Source organism: Ambystoma mexicanum, chromosome 5q (genome assembly GCF_040938575.1).
Source record: "Ambystoma mexicanum isolate Mex_15411 chromosome 5q, UKY_AmexF1_1, whole genome shotgun sequence".
Lineage (NCBI taxonomy): Eukaryota > Metazoa > Chordata > Amphibia > Caudata > Ambystomatidae > Ambystoma > Ambystoma mexicanum.
In genome coordinates, this window is record NC_090933.1 from 100,166,325 (window position 1) to 100,193,356 (window position 27,032).

A 27,032-nucleotide genomic window follows, 5' to 3' on the forward strand; every position below is an offset into this window, starting at 1 on the left:
TTTATAGATAAAGGCTTATGCACATTAATATATCTTTAAACGTGGTTAGTTTTGATTATGTTCATACTAAAGTGAAAACGTATGTCCAATTAACCTTATGGAGTAGATCAAAGAATACCTTGCAGATGTATTTTCTTACGTATTTCCATTCAGTCTTTGCCATATTGGCATGTCCTAGAAATCTTGTCCACAAGGATGCCTCCATGCAAAATAATAAATAAAAAATAAATAACATTGCGTTTAATGGAAATTCCAATTTACACTTCTAACAATCTAATTCTAAACCGAGGGTGTGAAGGTGCACCTGCCCACTTGAGCAATGGCCCCATTTTGCTTTAAAATGTCTCCCCCACCAACGGTCTTCTTAATCATTTCCACTGTACCCGTGTTTTATGTGTAAGCAGAAGCACAATAAGTGGTGTTCTACACAAAGTCAAACACAACTGTGCATGCGTTTCATTGCATTGGCGTAATGTCAGAGCTGGCACTTTACATGACTTCACTGCAGGCCGATTTTGATAAACGCCTTCCAAAATAGCTAGAAAATATCAGGTATAAGTCAGGATTTAAAATCTACAGCAAAGTTGTTCACAGTAACTAATTATCTCTAGCAATGTGAATGTCTTCCAAATGCTAGCATTGAAAGCAATGATGTATTTTGGCACGTGTGTGTACTGGTTAACACACACACACACACCTATATATCTTTGATTTTGACGTTAAATATTTAATGTGCTTCGAAAATAACCCTAGAAACATTTACCTGCTAAACCTACTTTACATACAAGCACATCATTGATTTATGGATGCAGTTAACCATTTCCAGTGTCATCTCTGTTACTTCTTTAATTTCTAATCCAGCCAGTTATTTTGACATACGACTAGCATTTCTAATAGGAGAATAAATACATCCCATATAATTTTGATTTCATTTTAATAAGGTCAGTAATAACCAGGGGAATGAAGCATGTAGAAAATTGTTCCCCACGGGATATTAAAAGAGGAGATAATGCAATCCCCAAAGGTATGACGTGATGACCTGGTAATTTCAGATATGATTTTATCATTCAAAGTTGGCTGTCTCTTGAGACTTGCTTCCGAAAGAAACAGCATGATTTTCGCTGTCAGCAGCGAACACTAATAAAATGATTTTTCCTGCAGGCTAGCATGTAAGGAAATTAATTTCATCAAATTATACAAATTGCACTGTCACTTTTCACATTGTAATTAAAATACTTGATGTCAGGTTCATTTGAATATTTTGTGTACATTTCTCTCCAGCGAACAGTACAAAAAAATGCAAGATATGTTTGTTTGGCAAGTAAAAACTGTCCAGTGGACAAGCGACGTCGGAACCGCTGCCAGTACTGTAGATTTCAGAAGTGTCTGAGTGTTGGCATGGTTAAAGAAGGTATTTGATTTATCCCCTCTTTACAGTAAGCATTTGTCATCAAGTTATGTAAGATTTTCTTTTAAAAGAACTGAATTTGTATTTTAATGCTTTTGGTGCCTGCTATTATCACAGATGTATTCGTTTTCACAGATTTTAAAAAACATATTTTCATGTTTCATATCAGTTGAAGATTTTAATTTATGCTGTAGGTTTGAGTCATAATGAAAAATTAATGGGTTGAATTACAAGCTCGCAACAAGCGTTTCTATTCATATAAGCAGTTTGGACCTACTTTTTTAGTCTTGATTTTTCCACTCTAATGGTTCTCTATTCTTGACTGTAAAAAGTAAAACCGCATGCTTCTAATGTGACAGATGTTCCATATTGTATAATAGGGAAAGCATTATCAGAACACACCTTTTTTTTAAAAAATATCATATTTTTGGTGAATTTGTGGAGCTTGTATCAAACCCCTTTAACATGAATTTACAATCAATAACTTTATCAAGGCATTACAAAACCAGCGATCTATGGCCTGTCGAAAACATGTGCTATGACCCTTTTACCTATCATACTTGTTTGTTGTCCTGCTACATGTTCTTGTTCCATTATAAATAATAAAATAAGTATCAACATTCTATAAAGAGTCAAGGCATTTTATAACTTGTTCATTGAACACTAGTAAGCACATACACACATCGGATACATTCTTCGTATTTATTATGAATGGGATATTGTGCCCCTTCTAAAAACTATACGGATATTGCAAGCCACAAAGGAAGGAGTTTAATGGCCATATAGAGCTGTAAGGCTGCAGGCAGAGAGTGCTTTATAAGGGCATGGAACTCTTATGTGACTAAAAATAGCCTTTTAATATATGATGTACTTGATCTCATAAAATGCTTATGTGTGTATTGGCTATGACAGCTCTCTGACAGGGGAGAGCAGAAGCTGCTGTCTTTTTTCGGCCAGCAACGTTTTAGGTACAGCAGTAAAGGCTTTTGTTCACGTGGTATTTAATGTTTCCAAAGCACATTGTACTGTGTTATTGCAGTAAATAACTGTCGCCACTGTTACACTATTTGATGGGGCAAAATCTGCGGCCTCAGACATATCAATGGGTGAGACTACCCTGCCAGGATCTGGAATTGCGACCCTTCACAATTACAGCTTCCTCTTTCAGCCACGATGACACTGAAGTTACGTCATGTTTTGGGGGATGAAAATAGGTCGAAATGCAACTCTCACAGCAGTCTAGGGAGAACTACCAGTTCTTCTGTCACTTTGATCAGCAGACACGATGCCTCGCACTGCTGTGTGGAGAGGGACAAAGTAACTTTTGTTACGGTGTCAGAGTCAGCAGAAGAGTGCCACTGTGCTGCGGCAACTGCACTTTGCTGCCTGCAGTGACCGTCATGTGCGGCATGTTGTGACACTTACAGGATAGGAATCATGCATCCCTTTTGTGTAGCAAAGCTTGCATGACGTCACGAATTGCCAGTAGTCCTTCATTACAGGTGAGTAGTTGCTACATGTTCAGAAGTCGCTTGTAATAAGGAAATGATGCCTAGGGGTTATTACATTATTATTAGCACACATCTAACAATATAATAAAAGGCCAGATGTAGGTTTGTCCCTGTATGTTTGGCCGATGCAGTAGCTTCGCCGGTTGTCACCGCTAGAGGGAGCTGTTGGCTTAGGATATATAGTGGCCCCACTGTGTCAATGAACACCCTTTACTTTGGCCTGTTTACACGGGCCTGGACACTAGTGTATTATATTTCTTCATAGTTGTAAAGTGCAGTATGTTCAGCTTGCTGTATTTCTCGTCACACGAGTGAAAGACATCATAGTTACAACTAATTGCTGAGTATAGAACCATGCCTTAAGAAGTGCAGCAAATCTATTGTTGGTCTGATATCGGCTGGTAAGGTATTGCAAACCTTTGCAGCTCAGTAGGAAACGTTATGCCGCTATGGGCCTGATTCATGGGACGTTTTCCTATGGGATTGGACCCTTATAAAATACTTCCATGAATCAGGCCCTAAATTGGGTCCAGGTAGCAATGCAGAGCCAGGCAGTTTTAAGTAGTGAGACTGAAGAGTCACTGAAAGATTCATATTTCTAAGCAAGAGAAACCTATGTCTTCTTTGTGAAGGACTTGTGGATCAGGCAGAGAGCTTTGGGCTGGATTATATTTTTCAACAGGGATTCAATAAATATATGCAAACACTTAATAATTCACTAGGAAATAAAGTTAAAGGAAATTAAAATGTTCTGCTATGTTAATATAAATTGGTTAATATTAATGATGAAACACCTAAACTCAAAGTGCACATGCCTACCATGCCCACTAAGCATGTGCCCACTAAGCATGAGCACAGGTACCGGACCTTACATGTAGTGTGTTTACTTGGCACGTGCCTATTGCCCAGCCACAATGAACATGCTGGCCATGGCTGAAGGGCACGGCCACATTGGGCACTGTGTCTGTGGCATGGGCTCTGTCTATTTCTCCACTGCCCGCAGCACCCATTGCTTACCAGTTGAAGACCATGGCGTGCTATTGATTGGCCATCAGTGTCCCGGCATACCAATGATTGGCACTTGAATTCATGTCCACATATCCCATGGGCATGGAATGTCAGCAAGTGTGAAGGGCAAAGCAAACTCACGCATGGCTCACTCGCATGGGTTCATGGACCAGGCCCGAGGTCAGTGAAACCTGCAGATAATTTTGCCATTGTGTATTATAACATTGCCATATGTCACTCCTCTGAGGCATGCCCTTGCCGAGTGTCAGGGCATGCCTTGCATTCCCTACAGGGCCAGCTGGCAAGGTCAAAGCTATTCCCGAGGCACAGTTACCCTACCTGAAGTGAATCCTGCAGGTAGGGCACTTGGCCTTCTGCTATGCCTCTGACACAGTGGCCCTAACTGCATTAACTGCTGGGTACTGTGCTTGGGGCATGGCCTGTGAAGTGTGATGCAAAAATGTTCATAGCTCCGTGCACTCGGGATGCAAACACTCCACTTGGATCAGGAACCCTGGCGGATCATTTTATGCATTCCATTTAAAATTGGCACATTATGCTACTCTATGACATGCCCTCGAGCTCCTCGTGCAGGGCATGGCAAATGGCATGCACAGACATAATGACGAATAGCATGTGGCCATGCATTTAGCACAGTGATCCTGCCCCCAGCGTAAGTTGCACATGACCATTGGGCACTGTACCTGGCTATGGCAAATGTTTTGAGAAGGTGCGTTGACCACGACCTACAGCCATGCTCACTGGAGACGGTGTAATTGCCTGCAACTTTACCCGATTGGCCCTGTGTCTAGTGCATGACATTTGGCTATGCCTTGAACATCATAGGGCACGCGCCTCTGCCAAGCGACCTTATGTGTACTGCACAGAGGCCAAGTCTTTTACTGTCACGGTTCTTGGCCATGGCCATTGGGCATTGTGCTTGCCGCTCAAGGAGCCCTGTGAGATTTCTGCAGCCGGCGGCATGAAGTAAATCTTTACCCATTGCAATTCTCTGACACACGCACGTGCTGGTCCATGAGATACTCAACATTTACCAAAAGAGAACGAAGATCATACATCTTCTTTAAATATGTACAGTACATGTATGCACTTTATTGCAACACTTTCATAATTAGCTGAAAAGTACTCGTTGTTTGTCACAATGATTGTCCCCCAGTGTTGAACAACATAGACTCATGTGTGAAAGTTATCTGAGGTTTTCTTGTTCCATATTAAAGATTTTCATTAAAAAAATGACGATCACAAAAACTTCTCAGTTTATCAAAAGTACACCCTGTAGGGTGGGCTATTTCGATGTATTTAAGGTAAACATCTGAACAGTTATCACTATAGCGTATTTGTTATTTATTGTAGCATATCCAGGTCCAGTGCCAACAACACATCCTAAGGATACATTTGCAGTGGTAATTCGGTAATCTTATAACCCTAGAGTAGTGGGGAAAACCAATATTTACCTGTAGGTGCTTCACAATGTTTCATATGATACACCCACAGTCAAAATCACAACCTTTGTACAATTGTCTCAGCAGCACACATAATGTGGAAAAAATAATTTGTATTTGTTTATTTATAACGTGCAGACCATCAGGCCCGGGGGCATCAGGGCGCAATTTGTACAGGGTTGCAAGAAAAGAACATACAGGGAGATACATTACAAAAAGTATAACAATACAGCATAATAAACAAACTTAATAATTACATATCTTACACATGGTACAGTGTCCCTAGGCTCTGCAGAGGAAGTATCCCTGAGGTAGTTGGGAAAGGTAGCAGAAACCTTATTCCCTTTAAAGCAACATTGTTTTAATTTATCCTAACGTATCCTCATTCTTGAAGCGCTTCTCATTTACTTCATCAAGTCATATGAAATATTTAACTTCTTTCTTTTAAGCATGTTATTCTCTATATATGAGGCCTTTTTCGTCTACTTATGTATCCAGCCTTCACATAGTTTTCGTGCAATGGGAAAATCCACAAGCAGCATTTCAGAATTGTTCAGTTCCATGAAGCAGAGAATGAATAGCGTGTTGTCCATGTTTCTTCGAGTTACAGAGCTAAGCTAGACAACAATAAATCCCAGAATGGTAAACTAAAAGAAGATATCATGATGCTATAGGTGGAAAAAATAATATCAATAAGTATGAGGAAATAATGTGCTTCAACTAAACACTAACATTAGACACATTTTGAAGCATTTTCAATGAAAATAAGGTGGTGGACCCCTCATTGCCCACCATAACAGCCCTGTTAGCTGCATAGCCTCTTTTTGGGTCTGGCTGCAGCGATAATAAGATGCTGCCAGAGAGAGCTAATGAGGATATACGGGTGGAGGGGATCTGCTTTTAGACAGCTGCTCGGTCTTCCTTAACCTGTGCATCCGTCTCATAACTCTGTTAGTGCAGCAGCCATTTTGTAATGGTCAGCAGAGGTGTTAAGCTGTTGAGGAATCTGGCGAATGTTGCTTTAAAGGGAATAAGGTTTGTTTTCATGTTGCATTGAAGACGTTTTAACCTTTGTGCTACTAGTGACACTGTCTATATTGAGAAGAGATGTGTTGAATGCCTTCAAGAGCTACTTTAATCTGCCCTTCACAATGCATTGATATTTTTCCATCTGTGTGCTGCATTTGTATGTGCTCTTATAGTTTAGTAAAGGGAGTAGGCTGCCACATCATGCATGGTCAAATACTAACACATTAGTTGCAAGGAGGCCATTCTAATGTTTGGGAGCACCATTTTGATCTATTCACCATGACATTGTGTAATACTGTTGACCCAATCATCGGAGCTTGGTGTACAGGAGTGCACACACACACACCCACACACACAGGTTTTAAACATTGGATGTACAAGATTGCAGCACGCTAGACTTTTAATTGGTGGCACTATGCAATCTGGTACTAACACATGACTACAACAGTCCATTACCACACATGGTTTATATTTGATGGTGTGCAGCCTGGTAGTGAAACAGTGACTGCAGCCATGCTACCCGTGTTTCACTTTTGTCCAGGGAAAGCATGAGGCTATTAATCCGTACTTATTTCTTTCTCTGCTTTTGCTGTGCAATGGATATATTCTCCACCTGAATGCTATGTTCATATTTATTCAACTTTTGTTTTGTAAAGGGAGCAGTTGAATGGTTAAACACTGACACATATGGCTGTGACTACATTGGAACTATATCCTCCCCTCACCCCAGGCTAGAACAGCTGACATAGTCAAAGAGGGAGACATGGTAGCAGCTAGGGCTACTGTGTACTTTTGGGTTAGAGTTGTAAATTGTCTTTAGTCTTCCCTGCCTAGTGCACTGATTTTGTTCCCCAACTTGCTGTGTGTGTATATAAATGTATTCTAAAAAAGGGCTGCTCCATGATGCTTGACTAAACACTGGCAAATATTTGTTGACTGGGCCATTTTAATCTTTTTACAATGGCATTGTGCAGCCATCTGGAGCCAGTGCATAATGGCAAGCTTTAATATGCATCATTGGTTTCAATACCGTACGTAGATAGTCAATAGGTGGCACTATGCATTTTGGCACCAACATAAAGTACAACATGTGGTGAACAGGTTGCGCTGTGCAGTTTTGCACAAATAATGCACATCTATCTCTGCTATGGATCTGTGTTTCTTTAAATATCACAGGATTTAGCATCAGCTGGGTTAGTCCACTATGCAGGCCTGTGATAGGCAGTGTTGTGCAGTTTGTCACCAACACTGGATCTATAGGAGTGCACTGCGACAAGCTGTTAATACGTAGCGCTATGGAGTCTGAAATAATATTGGGAGTGCAGTCAAGAGAAACCTGTGCCTTTGTCTTTTCTATTAGGTATGGTGAAAAAGTGGGTTGTGAATCTGTGCTTCGTTATTTTTGCTTTTGGGTTTTTGTACCAGCCTGGCTGCAGGATTTATTAATTGATACATTGTAAAATTCATGTCCCCTTCTTGGTGCCTTATAAGAGCAGATTTGGAAAGAATACACACTTGTGGTGTTACATGTGTTGTTGATGCACACAAAAAAGCGATGGTTACTCCACTCATTTATATCATAGAGCACAAAAGTCGACTCCTCAGCACTTGCATTTCTTTACACATTTGTCCAAGGAATTCTGGCAATGGTAACCACAAATCAGGAGCATAGGGGACACAACCATTCTTATAGGGAGACGTGAAAGTTAGTAATGGGCAGTTTAATTTGCAAACTCCAACAACCCCTTCTGTGTCTGTTTCATTGATAATTGAATATCCTTTGAATTTCAATGGCCACAGAGGGGCAATTTCAACTCTTGCAGTTTATCTGGGGGCTTGGGGCAGCGTTTCCCCTAAAAAAACACAGTGAACCTTTTTGTTTTACATCCTCTACTCATATATCCTCTAGTAAAACCCCAGCCCCAAATTCAGGACAGTGGATGTAGGAGCCCTTCCCCTCTCCTTGGTTTTTACTCCACTAACTCAGTATCATTTGAGAATGCCAGGAAGCAAATATATGACCCTAAATAGAAAGACTTGTTGTACAGATAACATTTATACTTTATTAGTACTCGGCAAGAGACAATCAGATTGTTAGATGCAATCTGATTGGCTCTCGCCCGGTCCATACCCCACACAGAATCCCTCGAATGTTCATCCCCGGCGAGGGGGTGTGGGAGCCCCTAAGCCAATGAGGAGGCTCGAAACAGGGCCATCCCCACTCCGAGCCTCCACACGGCTGGATGCTGCCATCCTCCCCCGCCAGGAATTCAGGTACGTTCCCCCCCTCCCCTGCAAACAATCCCCTTCCCACCCTCCCAACCCCACTTACCTTCTTATTTCTCCTTTTTCGGGAGCAAACGCGCTGGGAACACTTCAGTTCTCAGCGCTTCCGCTCCTGATGGCCGCCATGGAAAGGGAAAAAGGGAAAAAAAGGGAAAAGGGACTCTGTTTTCCCCTCCCCGGCGGCCATTTTCTTTGACTTTTTTTGTTGTTTTTTTCTTTTCCGAAACACTGCAGCATTTTGGAACAGAAACTATTAGTTTCCTATTGCTATTAGTACCCCGGTCTTGTGGGACGGGGTACTAATAGCAATAAGCCCCTCGCTGCGGCGACATTACCGATTCAGGTAATGTCCCGGGGCCTTCGTTAAGTTAACTATGGACTCCGGGGCATTACCTGACTCGGTAATGCCCCGTGGCTTGGTGCTTATTGCTTAAATATAGTCAAATTATCACCACCGAGGACCGTACTGGCTATTGTGTTCACAAACATCTTTTAGTTGAAGGAAGTCCTGAAAGTCACGTTTGGGCAGTAATGCTGTTCCGACTTTTATAATAAGTTTTGCCAATGCTTATTTCTCCTTACACCATGCCTTACTGTCGCACCCACAACTCTCCCAACTCCTTTCTTCCACTAAGTTAGTCACACCTTTCTTTTTTTAAATTGCATACAGAGCTCCTTGCCTTATAACGTACATGCTTTTTGGTCTGAAACCATAAGATAGGCAACTAATGTAAACACCACACACCATTAAAATTTGTTTAAATTATGCAGTTTTTTTGTAAACATTTTGGTAAAATAGCAATTATTGACCACTTAAAATGAACCATTTTAAGAATTGTACAAAGGGTTTTGTCACCGTCCCCGTTTCATCCTTACCTGTGATTCAAACTACACTAAGTGGCAATAAAAGCCCTACATAAAAAATTAAAACATTCTACTGTTCTTTTTTTTGTATAAAGATTTGTATATGAAAGTAAGACTTGATTAATTTTTGAATAGTCTTCATGTATGGCATTTTCAGGCCATATGCATACCCTTGGCGAGGGATAATTCACTCTTGGCGAGTAAGTCTGCATGTGTAGGAGTGACATTCATGGAAGGGGGGGGGGCAAGTGACTTTCATGTTTGGATAGTAGCTTCCTGTGCTATTAATATAAATGTTTCTTACTGTTTACTTAACCTGCATAGATTATTTTCTCCTTTATAGTAGTTTTGGTTAATATTGTCAGTATTTGTCATCATTTAGTCCCATTTTCCACATGGAGTTCGGAGGGGCTGATAACTACAGTTTTTCTTTACAGACTTAAGTATGACTTCTACCTCAAAAATCCACAATTCAATTAAGTAAGTAACATTAAATTCAGAAAGGGTGGCTCTCACACGTACCTTTCAAATGCGTATATATATGTACAAATGAAACACTCAGCAAGTGTAACCTAATATGAAAAAGTGGGATTTCCATCCCACAGAGGAGCAATTGGAGGGCAATGCGGACGTTGATGAAAATCCACCAAATTAAAACTTACTTCGGTATTCACAAAAATTTGCAATGTTTTTCTGAGCTTTAAAAATGAATTTAGACAGGTAGAAAAAATCCTTGGAGTTTAGTGGCAACGAGTCTTAGACTAGGAACCACCACTGCCACCGCCCAGGCCAGCCTGTAGGCAGGGGCACTGCACCTGAGAAATAAAATCATTGATAACAGGAGATAGGCTACACCCTCAGTTCTTAGATCACACACCAGAGTAATTCTTTTTACGGATCCCAACGGGGACCCCTTTTTATTTATTAAACACACTTATCCATTAAACCTTTTTGTTTCCGTTATTGTCCCTAGGATTCCCCTGGCGTGAGCACCAACTGACTGGGGACCTGCTAGGTCAGCTCACCTTGGAGGAGTCTCAGGACCCTTAGGGCGAGCAACAGACCCCATGCGTAAACTCAGGTGCGGCACTACCGCACCTTGCAACCCTTTAGAATTTCCAGGGTGGGCCCTGTTGGCTAGAGGCCCATCCCGATGTCACCGCTACGCCTCGCGTCATACTCTTAACATCTTCAGGGCCGACCCGTTAGCATGGGGCTTGTCCCTGTGCGGCCCGCGCCACCATCTTTGATTATGGCGGCGTTCCCGATGTTCTGGGGATGCCGCTGTGATCACTGTCACACCCGCGGCCATTTATGGCCAGGTGGTGTCCCTATGGCATCCACCTTGGTTCTTCGCCGTGCTCTGTGGCCTTCTTGAGCTTCGGGTCCATTTCCTCTGCAATGCGTCATGAGACGGGCCGCTGTATTCATCCAAGCTGCTCCGGTGGGTGGCCTGGGCTTTCCTTCACCCGGGCTGCTCAACAGTGTAGCCCAGGACCTTTTTCTCCTTCCTATTCACCCGGGTTGGCCTCGCCGGCCAACATGGGACTTTACCTTCATCGCTCCACCCGTTAGGGAGGTGTGGGCTTCTCCCTCTTAGCGTTTCAGTTGCCAGGCTGCATCTGGCATAAGCAGCCCGGGTGGACTTTTGTGAAGGGTCTCTACTAGCCATGAAGCGGGCCGTCAGGGGCACGACTGGACAGCCCAGTCTGGGCTGCCCCCCTCATGCTGCCTGGGCTGAGCTGTTCTTCTTCGACCCAGGTAGTACCTGGCAGGCTGCCTGGGTCCTGGATACTGTGGAACTCGTCTGGTCTGGCCCCTTGGTGGGCCGACAGCTACCACGGCCCGGTCAGCCGTGCTGTCCCTAGCATTAGCAGTTCTGCTCCCTGGCTTAGTCTTGGGGGTGGTGGGGGGGCTCCCAACACGCCGCCTGGTGCCTTTTTGTGGCATTTAGGCTCTGGGGGTCGTTTGAGGCAGCGAGCCCCCCACAGGTAAGTCTTTTTTTCCCCTCCGTTCTTTCTCTCTCCTCCAACTGTGTTTTGTTTTAAATCCTCTTTGGATTCTTTTCTCCCCTGCCCAGCCCATTCTTGGGCAAGGAAGTTCTGTCCAATTGTTCTTTTTTTTAAACTTTATTGAACATTCCATCTAGCCCCATGGTGGGCTGGGTGGTTTAATCCAGACACAAACATACGTAAATCAAACACACACTACACATTTATTTAAATACTTTATTTACCCTGGTGTCTGCATCTTTATTCCTAGGATTCCTTAGGGGTCAAACATGCAGACCCTAATAGCCAGGCCCAGTGGGGCCACAGGCTACACATAAAGCAGCACAAAAATGTGTTACAAGGTATAACATGACCTCTTTCCCACACTCTCACTCCAAGCACCCACAAACATCTCCCACTGTCATTGTCTCACAATGCAACTGTTAACCTTACCATTCTCTCTCCCTCCCCATGTCTTAACAGACACTCTTCATGCTGTGTGGAACACACACTGAAGAATGTCAAGAGGGTAGACAGACATGGGCTCCACTCACAAGTCCAAGCGAACCGATCAGGATTGCCAGAGTCAAAACCTCCCCAGAGAGATAGGGAACTGCTGAACATAAAAGTTAAATTGCACCTGTCATCCTTGCAAATATACTGGTTTGCAGGCCGAGATCAGTTCCAAACCTCACAACAAACAGTGCAAGAATTGTGCAAAGCTGGGAATCCCTGCCTGGCTAGCAAATTATAGCATATCTTTGATACTCACCATACAGTTGTTGTAGATCCAGAATCCTAGGACATTTGGTCTCTAAACTCTACCCCAGAGTCTTCAGCAGTGTTGAGAATGATCTCATATGCCACAAATTGGCACTGGCTGAAAAAGAAAGGTCTACATTCCCTGCAGCGTGGCTTGAGCATTCCCTAAACCAGACACACACAATGTGCATCCTTTCAAAGTGTGTGAGATATGACTCAAGGAACCATGGGAGACAGAGCAGGGCCAGCAGGGAGCTTTCCAGGTTTCAACAGCAAACAGCTGCACAGTGACTCTAAGTGCAGTCTGTAGTATGCAGGACCATAGGAAGGACAGCCAGGATGCAGGAACAAGGTAAGTACAAATGGAAATGTACTTTATTTGTTACAGGTCAAAGGTAGAAGTTAAACAGGAGTGTGGGCTTCAACATACTTCCATGTCCCAGCTCCCATCGTGAAGCCCTTTCCCAACCGCCAAACTCCGAACTCCCGGACCCCTCGCATTTCACATTACCTCACACATTCCAGGTGCAGCTCACAGCACAACCATCAGAGCATGCAGGATACCACACACCTTCCCCTCTTAAAAACCAAAGAACCACCTAACCAACAAAGCAAGCAATCACACCAAACAACCCCTCAGAACTAACACTTAACATACCAACGGAGCGCAACAGGGAGACTTGCATGCAAAATAAGACATGACTCCTCCGACCCTGGCCTGCCAAACCAGGGCCTCATGCCTGCCACACCCGAGCACTACCTGCCCACACAAGGGCAACACCCGCTAACATCAAGCAGAGTCCTAACCTACACTCACAACCATCATTAAGCCTACCCTCCTTCTGCCGGGGTCTGCCACACCCCAACAGCAGCACTGCTACTGCTGGGCACAACCTCGCTCAACAAACAGAGCAACCCACAATGCCCAACCGAAACCCTATCACACACCACCTACAAAAACACCACAAAGCCAACAACACTCACACCAGACCAACCTCAACCAGCACACCCACATCTCCGTAGGAAACACATACAAGCCAGAAAGAACAGAAAAGAAAATAACTGAACCAAGAACACACTCAACAAGACACAACTGCAAGAGAGCAGCACGTAAAGCGCACGATCACGGGAAAACCCATGTGAACGAGAAACACCTCCTGTCACCCGAACATAGGTTAGCTACTTCCATGTTCAGGGGATTCTCCAAAATGCAAGAAAACAATGTTTTTATAAGTAAACAACAACTCCTACTAACATACTCTGGTGCACCTGCTCCAGAACCTACCAACTGGTCTTTGGACCTATGACAACAACAACCCCTACTAACCTACTCTGGTGCACCTGCCCCAGAACCTACCAACGGGTCTCTGGGCCTACAACAACAACTCCTACTAACCAACTCTGGTGCACCTGCTCCAGAACCTACAAAGCTGGTCTCTGGAACCTACAAGAACTCCTACTAACAAACTCTGGTGCACCTGATCCAGAACCTACCAAGCTGGTATGTGGAACCTACAACAACCTGTACTAACCAACAATGATGCACCGCTCCCGAACCTGCCAAATGGTCTCTGGAACCTACAACAACAACTACACTACACCTACGCATAACTGGCGTGAGGACATCCCACCATGAATAACTACAAGACACCAACCACAACCAGAGTCGGAACATCCTCATATAACTACACAGCTCCTACAAACAACTGGTGTCACCACTATGTCTACTCTTATCTGGCATGACAACACCCTCCAAAAGCAACACAATGCGCCCAGATACTACTGGTGAACAACAATTTCCACCACTAACGGTGCCGCTGAACTGCAACGCTGTACCACTACATCTAAACTCTACCGGTGCACAACAATCTCCAATGTGCACCAACTCCCCAACAACACAACCCTGATCAGTGGTCTGCTAGGCCATTGGCTGAATGAACCTTACTCACAACAACAAAGCAACATACATACACCATAACACCAACAACCAACCCAAACTGCCACGCAACACACAACCAGCCCATGCAGCCAACTCCGATTGCAGAGAAAATGTAAAACACTCCAGAGGGTAGTGGTGATCAGGCACTACCCTCAGCACTGCATATCAAAACAAATATTTTCTAAAATATAACATGTAAACACATATTAACTTTCCTAAAAAGAGAAGAAAGTGGTGATGGCAAAAATACATGTTCATGGTGTAATAGAAATGCTCTACACCCATCCTCAACACCACCTCCCAATTGCATGAACTCTCCAAATGTTAATTACAAACACTGCATACACATAAGTGGTGTACCTAACCACACCTATCATATGAATGGTGTACATAACTACACCTACAACACATATCATGGTGTTCTAACTACACCTGCAACACATAAATGGTGCACTAACCACACCCCAACCGCCCAGCATCTGAACACCCCCACATTTGTTGAATCGTTATAAATGACATCCTAAATTTACCTTTGTAAAACACATCAAATACAACTGCACTTTTTGCACATTCCTACAATCTCACTACACTCAACACATCACCAAAAACATACCACACACTTATTGTAAAACTTAGTATCCTTAAATATTGCACATCACATAAATCATTGTACACCATGAACTAATGTTTCCAAGTCCTTCAAAAAGAACCACTTCATCAACATCACCATGAATTCGAACAACATTTCTTCATTATATGTCTTCACAACCCCTGATCTCCCCCAAACGGGTAACTCCCCTTCCTCAGCAATGTAAAGATGGATTAAAAAATGTACAATTCCGGCAAGAATCGTCACAGCGCTGCCGCAAGGAAGATAATATAGTCACATTGTCATTGTACCCTTCACGCTGGTAAAATAAAAAAATGAATATCTCTTTTTCTTCTTTTTTAAACACCATCGCTCCAATTAGAGTACCATGCGCTGGCACACCGTTGCTGCCTAAAATCCGTCCATTGCCTACAGGCTTAATTTTTGAACACCCTCATATGAACCACGACCAGCGCGAGAAAGATAACCTTTGGAACAGCTGATCCCTTCCGAGTGCATAATCACGCTGATGAACGTTCAGGGGCCCTTTCCTCTCCATGCTCCGACACTCGGAACACATTCTACAAATCGCCAGCTCCACCAGCAATCCAGTGACATCACCAGGTCTTCATGTGACTCTGAGCACGACAGAGCTCTTGCTCTGCAACCGCTCAAAAGGCCACTGCCCTGCTCACCATGCACCAAAGACCCCAAGCATCCTGGAAGCAGCTTCTTCCTGCCCCAGACACCACCAGGGAGGAAGGCCAGGACAGCTATACTCCACAGCCTTGGTCAAGCATTGCACGCTACGCTTCTGCTGCCTTAAGTCCCACCAACATGGCAGCACCTTCTTGTTGCCTCCTGCTGGACTTTGTTGCCGTCCTCCAGCAGCCTCTCACATCATCCTTCAACCTCCTCTTACGCCCCTCCACTGGTCTTCTGCATCTTCTCATTTCCTGTAGTGCCTCCTGGAGCAGGACATTTTCTGTCCTCTTACTGGTTCCACGCTGTCTCCAGGACACCTGACAGCAGCGCAAGAAGGACGCTGAGGACAATCGCATCCCGGATTACTTGGAGCAAGGAAATCACTTAACCACAAGGAGAAATAAATTGACAAGAACTACAGCAATAAGCAGATTGAAGGAACTATAAGACTCTGTAACACGTTGTTCAGGGTGCTCTCCTGAGGAACCATGGAGATGAATCCATGGAGAAACACGTGTTGAGAGGAAACTATGAGGATAAATAACCAATGAGACAAATAAATGAAAAAAGAAACTATGAGGACAAATAACCAATGAGACAAATAAATGAAAAAAGAAACTATGACCACAAATAACCAATGAGACAAATAAATGAAAAAAGAAACTATGAGGACAAATGACCAATGAGACAAATAAATGAAAAAAGAAACTATGAGGACAAATAACCAATGAGGCACATCAATGAAAATATAATTGAAGGGTGGTACTAGAATCAGAGAGGAAAACCAATCAATGAAAACACAATTGATGGGGGGTACCAGAACCTAAGGCATTGAGAAGAAATCAAACCAATTATAAGGATACAAAAACACATGAGACCATTCAATGAAGATAGAATTGATGGGTGGCACTAGAACCTAAGACATTGAGAGGAAACTAAACAAATTAGACTAATCAATGAAGATACAATTGATGAATTAAAAAGAAGGGCGAAAAAAAGCACTGTAAGAAGTTAATTACGGATGTATGGTACCCTGAGAGCAACTAATGAAGTATGGACTGCTAAGAGTAAATAATGAAACTAAATTTGATGTGTGGAACGTTTGTAATCCGTCAATAAAAGAACTTAAGCAATATAAATACATGTGAGTATGTATTCTATGAACCAGTATAGCTAGCACATTGCTTGAAAGGTTCAGATTGGAACTAAAAAGCACCTGACAGCAAGAACTGTTTCCTGGCAAACACCTCCATCACCAGGATGGACTTCCACCAGTGCTGTTCAGCATTTTATCCTGGGCTCCCTCTTCCAGCATCCGCGTTAGCAAAATGTATTATGCCGGACCAGAGGAAGGACAGCCGGGTCGCAGGGGCAGCTCACAGCACAACCATTAGAGCATGCGGGATACCACACAGTCTAAGGAGTAGGTATCAAAAGAAACACAGTGATTCTGGATGCAGTCAAAGAGCATCATCTCTATCTGGAGCAGAACAGCGGACATTAAACTGAAGCAAAATGAACCCTGATTTAGTCTAAGGAGCAAGTGGTAAAGGGACATAGGGTAAAATAGGGTGCAATTATGGATTAATATCCCAGCTGAGAGAAAACTACATACATAACCAGAACATAGGGGGTTTAGTTCCACTTGTTAATTGCGCTGCTAGATCCAAAATTAAAAAAAATCTACAAATGTATTAGAAAGTAAGAGTCCATGGATCAACTGGCGTGACACAGGTAAATGTCCAAAACATTTTGTATTCAATTTTTTCTATTAAAGGTTGCCAGAGTGATTTGCCGACACGTGTTTCGACCTTCAGCGGTCTTTCTCTAGGCAAAACTCAAATTGATATGTTCTTCTGGTGCTTAGTAATGAACTGCTGAGGTATAAGCAGTGATGCTGTAGAATCAAATTGGCCTGTTTGTCCTGTTGTGAGAGGGAATCCAACACAACAAACAGTAACTGATTTATTTGCCCTTATTCAAAATTGGCACTCACGTGGGTTACTTACTGACGATGAAAAACATTATCTATTTCGACCCTGTCCGGTCATTCCAACCATGTACTTCCTCCCGAAAATCCACTAAAAGTTTTCTGAACTGCCACAAGTGAGACCTATCATGAGTAGTCTAGAATGGGCCACGGAAGGCCTGTCACAATACATTGATACTGCTATCAAAGGGTATGGTTTAAAATGGTGTTAGTCACAACAGGACAAACAGGCCAATTTGATTCTACAGCATCACTCTCCTCACCTCACTTTTTGTGGTTGGATAAATATCCGGCCGATTATTCACATCCCTGAATGACATCCTAAGGATTTGTTTCTGCAATAGCCTGCTGCAGACACTCCCACAACATACACAAAAAAGGAATCTCTGCCTCGGGATGCGCACAGACCCAGCCACAACCAGTTTCAACATAACCCTCACCACGTTTGAAAGCACTGACTTGCAATTGAGACTGCTTTCTCCTACGGCTGCCAGCAGTAACAAGGCACGTGCAATGATGCCTTCCGATTTCAGCATAAACTGTGCCTCTAACTGTAATGTTGTAACAACTGCTGCTCTATTATGCCATGTCTGTAGCCCTCCACCCTGCCACATGGTTACCCCCACGCGTGGTACTCCTCCCTACCCCTTTCCAACTAGCAGCAAGTATATGTGGATCCCTAATCCCACTGTTACCACCGTCTCGGCATGGTCTCAGAATGAAGAGCCTCAGGTCGATCAGGCGTAAGCAGTATGACTGGAAAACCCTCCGAACTCCAGCCTGGGTTCTGCCTGAACACAGGCCTCCTCAACTTGAGGGAGCTCTTTCTTATGATACACCCCTCTGCTGGTAATAAGTAACAAGACAGAGGAGCAATTCACACCAAAGAGCGGGGAACACACGCACCGCTTGCACCCAGCTGTAAGGAAACAAGTACAAATTAGCACGGTAAGAAGATTGACTTAAACAAAACAAGAGTTCTAAGAGTGTAACTAGTGTACCTTAAAGTAGTGGAGTCGGAACCCAGAGCCCAAACCTAAGGAAAATAGAACAGACTATTACCTTTCAGTCCCTATCTATACCTTAGAAGCAATTAGAGTAAGGAGGAATGCAGCTCTACACAACAAGGTTTACCAGGGATTTGAATTCAGGTCACAAAGATGAAACAACAGCGTGGATAAAATAACAAACCGGTAGGTTAGTATGGATTTTCTAACACGGACGGCACGAGGGTCACGCTAGGTCCGAGTTGGTGCACTAAAAATAGGTAATCAGCAAAGCGTTCAGTAAGTGCACATTGAGGAATGAAAATGAAAGTTCTAGTTGTCCAAATGCCAGAGGGAAGTGATGAACAAATACATAGTGGTTAGGCTCTTGATGGAGGCTGAGTGAAGTACTGGTGTTTTCAGTAATAATTTTGGATAATATGCATGTATCCCCAGAGCAATTCAAGACCAATAGAATTACATGTTTGCCCAGACCTTACCGTAAAGTAGACTATTAACGTTGCACTGAATTAAATCAGTTTCAACCCCAAGAGACAGCGGCAACAGAAGGTTGGGATGCGTGGAGAAGGCTTGACTGAAGCAGATCGTAAAGGAAATCTGCATAGGTAGCAGGAAAGCAGTTGGGAAGTCTGTAAACAATCCAACGACAAAATCCGAGTTGGCAACAGGAAGACAATTGGGAAATCCACAAGCAGAACGTAGATGAGGTCCGGGTCGGCAACAAGAAATCAAGATTAAGCAAGGGAGTGAGGAGGACGTCCGTAGGGACAGAACTTCAGAATGGAATCACGAAAGGTCAGTAGCGCTACAACAAGAAGCGGCGTTGAGAACGTCCGCACCCGTTTTATGGTATGTGTTTGGGGCGGAGACTCCGCATTCGCATTGCAGAAGTAATCACATGACCCATCATGTGATGTGCCCCACGCATGCCATGCATATGGGGCGCGGAAACCAAACCCCATGGCAACTTCCATTTCCGCCAGGCTGGTGCAGTCAAATAATATTGCACTGTTTGGCGCGTCCCTTATGGCGCTGCAGCCGAGGTGTAACACCCACAAATGGAATAAGCCACCTTATCACCACACTTCTAAGTACACCCCACCCTCATGTTGATTTCAGCTACCCCTCAGACACATCGGACTGTATTTTTGCTGCCATTACGCCTGCAATTATTCCTCCGGCAATTACCACACCATCCAAGAAATGTATACCATGCACTCCGACTGTTAGTATTGTGACTTGTATTCCATCAGTTAAGAATGCTGCCTTTGTTGACCATGTTTGTACAGATACAATACACCCTCATGCCGCTGACAACTCACATGTCTGTATGCTCCCCACATCCCCGCTACAGGAAAAGGGTATCAGGCAATATTATTCCCACCAAGAATATTGCCATATATATGGTAGTCGGGAACAGCCATAGGTGATATTATTAGTGGGGGTAATTTATGGGGTAAATGGGAGCAGAGGTTGTGGGGGTGTCTGTCATGATACATGACTCCAGACGTCAGGATCAGACCAGCCTTCTCCAGTTGCAGGCTCCCATGGGGACCTTTAAGGCCCCAAAACGTTGTCTGAAGCCTTCCTGGAGTCAGTCCCTTGGCGGCAGGCTCATATTATTTCCCCATGTTTTGTTGTTTGTTTGAGCTCCAGGCAAGCAGGTAGGAATGAAAAAAGCTCAAGGCGAAAAACCCCAAGAATGGCCCTCCACCGTGCCCACGTCTTGGGCACAGCTTCTCTTTAGTTGGCAACAAGTGTTATCTGTTTGGTGGTCTAGCCAATGACAGTGAAGACCCAAAGAACAACAGTCCAAGGTAATATACCTTAATACAAGGGTAACCAGTGGTATCGGTCACTGGCTGAAGTTAATATAGTCTGGGAAGGGAATGATTCACTGTATATTGCTTGGGGGAGGGGGCAATTTAGGATGTGGAAATATGCCACTCTTCCACTATGAGCTGCCATGTTATATTGATTTTAAACTGCAAGAGCCAGTTCAATATTTGAACTTTTGCTGCCAGCTTCCTGTCCCTAAAGAGACGAGCGTGAGCACTTAATCGAGCATGGCTAGTCTCATAATCCAGTCAACTACTCTTTCTTCACGTACTACTGGCCTTCGTCTGATATTTCAAAGATCAAACTTTGTGCATATTTTCCCAATGCAACTCCTCTGAAGCGCCTGATGGTTCATTTACACCTTTTCGGCTGAACGTGTGCATTGGTGCTGGCTCTTTCAACTTTGATTAAATAACGGATTCAGTTTTATTCCTTTGCACTAGTCTGCTGATCAGAACCTCTCAATTGAATCTGCTCAAAAGGCATCTTTCATGTTATCACTTTTCATTAACACTGAAAATCCTCTCTGCGCCTTCTTCCAAAATGTAACTAGAAGGGAGCAACTGTTAAATCAGAATTTCATTTTTGGGTTCTCTTGTTTTTCTGGATCTTTGACTTGAGTTTGGCCAGAGGGGCTTCCATGGAAGTCCCCCTGGGAATAGCTTCTCTGTCAAAGCTGCCCAAATGTGGAATTCCTTCCCATCCACCTTAAGGACAGACCAAACTTACCCTCAATTTAGATTAAATATCAACTGGCTTAAAGAAAATGATATGTAGCTCTAGCATAACCTGCTAGTCGTTGTATTAGACCTCTGTAACCCATACTGGATCCTCATTTTATTTGTGTAACCATACTTGTAAGTTAACTGGTATCACACGTTGTACTGCTCTTGTAACTACGTAAATATGTGGATGGAATGGGTGAAATCGATGGATCAAATGAAAATGTGGTTGGAATGAAGGAAGTATGAGTCAGGAACGGGTGAAGTATGTGAGTGGAACGGACGATCCGGGTGTAACGGACAATCTGGGTGGAACGGACGAAATTGATGAACGGGTGAAATATTGTGGAAGGAAAGAGTGTAGTATGTAGATAGAAAGATGAAGCATATGGATGGAACGGGTGAAGTATGTGGATGGAGCGGTCAAGTATTTGGATGGAGCGGGTGAAGTATGTGGATGGAGTGGGTGAAGTATGTGGATGGAGCGGGGGGAGTGTGTGGATGGAGCGGGTGGAGTATGTGGATGGAGCAGGGGGAGTATGTGGATGGAGAGGGGGGAGTCTGTCGACGGAACGGGTGAAACATGTGGATGGAACAGTGAACGGATAGAGTACATGGAACTATTGGAATGGGCGCGATCTAAACCACCTAAAATAAACCACCATATCACACCCCACGCTTACTCTCTTTACACCACCACTCAAATAGAACAGAGCGATACTATGACACCATTCGGTATAACTGTTCTCATACCATCACTTGTCCCATACCGCCCATCACCCTACCTAAACACTGCTGGTTACACACCCTCCAGCCTAGGCGTCCTCCTCAGGCCTAACGCAGCCAGAATCGGTCTGGATAACAACCAGCCAGAACAAACACATACGCTTGATCGCTCAACCACCACACCTACCGCTATGAAGCAGCTATCACTTGATTGCCACACCAGCTGCACACACATACGGGGATCACACGCACCTTTTTGACTCTCTCTATTCTCTCTACTGACTTGAACTTCGGTTCCCGAGTGCGTTCAACCTACCAGCGCCTTGAGACTATACCAATGGTACATAAGGCGCTATATAAATGCAAAGTAACATAACATAACATAACATGTGAACAAGCATTAAGTGAACATGGTGGCACACATAGCCCAGTCTGGAGGAACTGAACCATACAGTCTAGCTTCCAGGTTGTGGCTGGGCTTGGGACTACTTTACCTTGGACTACTTGTTCAATGCTATATAAACCACACCCAAAGGACAGAACACGCTTTGCGTTATTCTGCACTCCTGCAGCGTAACGCTCACCGTGTCTGCTCAGCTCCAGTTACCCGGTCTTCAGCCACGCCTCAGGAACCACGGACCATCAGCACCTGTTGGGGAAAAGGAAAGGAAAGAGAGAACAAGCAGAAGAACAGTGGTTGTATCCTTACCTAAGATGCTGTCCATCCGAAAAGGCCTTCTCTTCTGCCGTTCTCGGGAACCACCGCATCTGCAGAAAGAAGAACAAGAAAGGAGAGCTAATACTCACCCGGATGCTAGTCTTTCAGCAATCCATCAAAGTGGTTTACGCGATCGCCGCTCCAAAGTCACACCGCACCTGCAGAATAGAAAAAGAAACATCAGGTTAGTCGTGCAAGAAAAAAGGAACCATTTCTAAATACATTTCGGCACCACGCTCTCGCGCTAACACTCACCTGCAGGAATATTGCACAGCGTCGTAGTGAGGAGTCTAATTCTTCATTTGGCACCTCCAAAACCGCACCTGCAAAGGAATAAGCACAATAGTGAAAACCTTGGCAACAAATAAACACTTGAGCAAAACTGATACCAAGAATCGATTGGTACAAAGACTTACCTACAGAGTCACAGCTGTTCAGGACTCCTCTACAGGCCGCAAGATCAGTGACACAACTAGATCCACAGAAAAGCCTATGAACATTAACACGCCCCTGCATTCAGATGCAAGACAGAGAGTCCACCATTAAAACACCTAAGGTGAGGCATAAGCACAGAAGGGAGCGTGATGAGGTTAAGGGAGGTGGGAGTCTTGCCTGTCCAACGCAGCAGGTTAAGATCTCCATTCAACATTCTAGGCAAATGCCCACTCGTGAAAGAAGTAGTGAGACAGAGAAAGACATGTGCAGACGTTCATCGCTCAGACCAGGTGAGCGTAACAGTGTCCCCCGCTCCATTAAAATAAATATGGGGGTTGTGGGGGTGTCCCCCGCAGGTTCCATGGGTTAATATCGCTGAAAAAAAACAGCACCATTCTTGTATGGCGATAATTTTGTGGCAATATTAACACATGGAACCAGGAAAAGGCTTTTATCGCCCTACACGGTAACAATCTCATGCCCCCTTCACAGAAAAAACAGCTACCCACCTTCACAAAATGCCAGCCTCCTACAGACGCACACCCACAATCCCATGCACCACTACCACAGACACTCTCCCTACCTGTCCATGCTCTGGACATAAACAATCTCATCACCTACCTTGACGCACTAGCCATATCTGCAACTTACCCTGCATTATTCCTAGTCATTCCCAGTGGCTACACCATCTTCCGGAATGATAAGCCTACCTCCAGAGGAGGCAGCGTCACCCTAATAGCTAGAGACTCCCTCCCTTTTAGACAGATCATCTCCACCATAGATGACAACATAGACCTACTACCATCCACCTCATCAACCGCCCTCCGGGCCCCTCACTAAACTTTGAGGAAAACCTCCTCCACATCCTGAGGATAACATTAAAACCTTCTCTAAAATGGTCCTATTATGAGACCTGAACTTGGGCATTCTTGACCCCAACGACCCTGAGGCCACCTCACTGGCCAATGCCCTTCAAAATCCCAGGCTTCAGCCAAGGTATCACCAACCTCAGCCACGCGAAGGGTCGCATATTAGACCGGATTACCGATCGCAACTGTGAGATCTCGACCAGCGCCAACACCCATCCCACAGTCTAAAACAGCTAAACCTGTGCCCATTCCTTTACCACTAGCAGTCACACACAATTCTCAGAAGCTCACAAAAGAAAACCTAATGCTGCTGCTGGACAACCCATGCTTCAAGCCCCCGTTCACCACCGACCCCAATTCATTAGTGGATTTATACACCTCAACCCTATCAAAAGCAGTGAACACCATTGCCTCCTTAGTTATAAAGCCAATGCAGTCAGACACTCCAGCTCATGGTTCACCCCCGACCTTCTAGAACTACGCAATAAGAAACGCAAGGCACAACTAGCCTGGCATAAGAATCCCTCTGACACCCTGAAATACGACTTCACAACAATCTCCAAGCTCTATAAATCTGCGATATTTGCTTCTAAATCCAACTCCTTCAATGCCAGAATCAGCCATGCCAAATCAGACCCTAGAGAGATCATTATAATCTTTAGGGAGTTGGAATCCCCAGCCTCACCCCTCTCTTTCTTCACCAAAGATGAAACCTGGTGCTCGAACATCCAAATGGCTAAATACCACAAGGACCCCAAAGCCCTAAGCACCAGCATCGCACGCACCCCTCCAACCCCCAGTCTTTCTTCAGAGACCTATCAGAAACAGTAGTCCTAAACTTAATTAAAAGTCTTAAAGCTCCTAAATGCAACAGAGACTACCGTCCAGCTTCCCTCATCAAAGACTGTGCAGAAATATTATCCCCATTCATCACAGACTTCTTAAATGCCTCCTTCGCCAAAAACAAAGTACCAACCAGCTTGAAAGATGCCTGGTTAATCCCTCTCCTAAGAAAACACTGTTAGGCCCTGCTATTCCCTCTAACTACAAATCAATCACAACCGTCCCCTTCCTATTAAAAATCTTGGATCGGGGAGCCTACCTGCAAGTTCAGCAGTTCCTTGAGGCAAACCAAATCCTTGGAATGCGGCAATCTGGCTTCCGCCCCTGGCACAGCACCAAATCAGCCCTGCTCAACCTAAAATGTCAGCTAGATGAGATCAGGGATGAGGGAAAGTCAACACTTCTCCTAGATCTATCTGTTGCATTTGACCTGGTCAACCACTAAATCTTTCTCACCACCTCTGCCAACTTCTCCCCATCGGCCACTGCCTCGATTGCATCCTTCCTAGAAGGAAGAGTCATGAGAGTATTCTCAGAGAATGCCAAATCCTCAACCACCCGCCAACCCATGTGGGGTACCAGAAGGGTCTTGTATTTCCTTGACTCTATACAACATCTTCTCAAGGTTCTGGACTCACTCAGCATAGCCTACAGTAACTATGCAGATGACACCCAAATCCTGATCCCACTAGCAGGTAATTCTGCAGATGACTCAAACACCCTCAGCGACATCTACTCAACAATACAGGCCTGGATGGCAGCTAACCACCTGTGCCTCAACAGCAAAAAAACTGAAATCTTGTCGGACCTCCTACAGACCTAAAACATCTAAACAATACACTGCCTTACAGATCGACAACTGCTCTATATCAGTCTAAGCTGCTCTAAAAACCCTTGGGGTATACCTTGACGCCTCACTCACCATGTCCCGACAAGTGAGTACCATTGCCTCTTCAGCAGCCTCTGCCACCAAGGTGCCACCAAGGTCCTAAATGCGGCCAGACCCTTCCTCTCTAAAAATAGTTGCCTAACTGTTGCCCGAGCAATCATTGGTTCAAGGATTGATTATTGCAATGTCCTATATGCAGGCACTTCTTCTGTTAGAATCCACAAACCCCATGCCATCCATAATAACACCCTCCGAGCAGTCCTCAACATCCCAAAAAGAGAACATATCTCCAAAGCAGAAGAGAAGGTTCCATGTGTTAATATCCCTGCAAAAATATTGCGATACAAAAATATCGTCATATTTTTGTGGCGATATTGAACCATGGACCCTACGGGGGACACCCCTGCAACACCAACATTATTTTTAAATGTGCGGGGGCCACCCCCGCAACCCCCAGTCCCACAAATTATTCCTCCCAAAAATATCGCCTATGGCGAGACAGACGACCATATGTACGGCAATATTTGTGGTCCGGATAATATGTAGGGATACCGAAGAGAAGCATATTGGCTACCCATCGTGGAATGCATCACATTCAAAACCTAGTCCATTGCCCATAAGTGCCTGTCCAACACAGCCTCATACCTCTCTCAAAGAGTTGCCAAAGCTGACTCTTCAAGACCCACTAGGACACCATACACTGACTGCCTAATCTTACCCAAAGTAAAAAGATCCAAAGCCAGCGGCTCAACTTTCCCCTACCTAGCAGCCAAACAATGGAACTCCCTCCCACCCTCGCTGAGCACAGAAAAATCATACTGGGTATTCCGTAAAGTGCTCAAAACACAGCTCTTCTCCAAATCTGTTACACCACCAGTGCCTGCTCTCTTTGACCCAATTGTACTTTTTTGCAAATTCCGATCTTGTTACCTTAAAGGATAGTTCCGGGACTTTTTTTTTATTGTCCCTACGGTTCGGCCATGTGTTTTTAAGCATAAATCGGTAGATCGTAGAAAACTTTCCTATGGACCTTACCCGACTTTTCGTCCATTAACGCACTCGAAATCAGCCGCCATTTTCTGATAATTCTATCATTTCCCCCCATCGACCTGGCTCACCTGCTTTTGCGGCACTAAATCAAATCCCCCGCCCCTGAAACAGACTTTATCAAAACATTCATATTCCCCGCCTCTATCCGTGACGTGACTGCTGCGTAGGCAAACGCGCCAAGGCGTCTTCTACGCGACTCCACACAGAACCCGGAAACCAACACAGATCAGCTCACAACACAGCGCGCCACAAATCGGAATATGAAACTGTACTTTTAAATCAAACCGCAAGATTGTAAATTTGGTAAAGTACATTTATTTGACATCAAATGTTTAGAGAATATTCAGCGATTTTCATTTGTATTTGCTCACGTTCCAAAAAGTTCGTTT

General features: G+C 44.2%; 1 protein-coding gene across 4 annotated transcripts in view; it reads left to right on the top strand.

The window, feature by feature from the left end:
- The window catches only part of NR4A3 (nuclear receptor subfamily 4 group A member 3), a 225,668-nt gene that overhangs the window by 19,932 nt on the left and 178,704 nt on the right, over nt 1-27,032 (top strand). For all 4 annotated transcript variants that reach the window (XM_069620603.1, XM_069620602.1, XM_069620600.1 and 1 more), the window contains one exon: nt 1,282-1,411. In XM_069620603.1, coding sequence (XP_069476704.1) covers nt 1,282-1,411 — 130 coding nt within the window. The remainder of the gene's footprint in view (nt 1-1,281; nt 1,412-27,032) is intronic.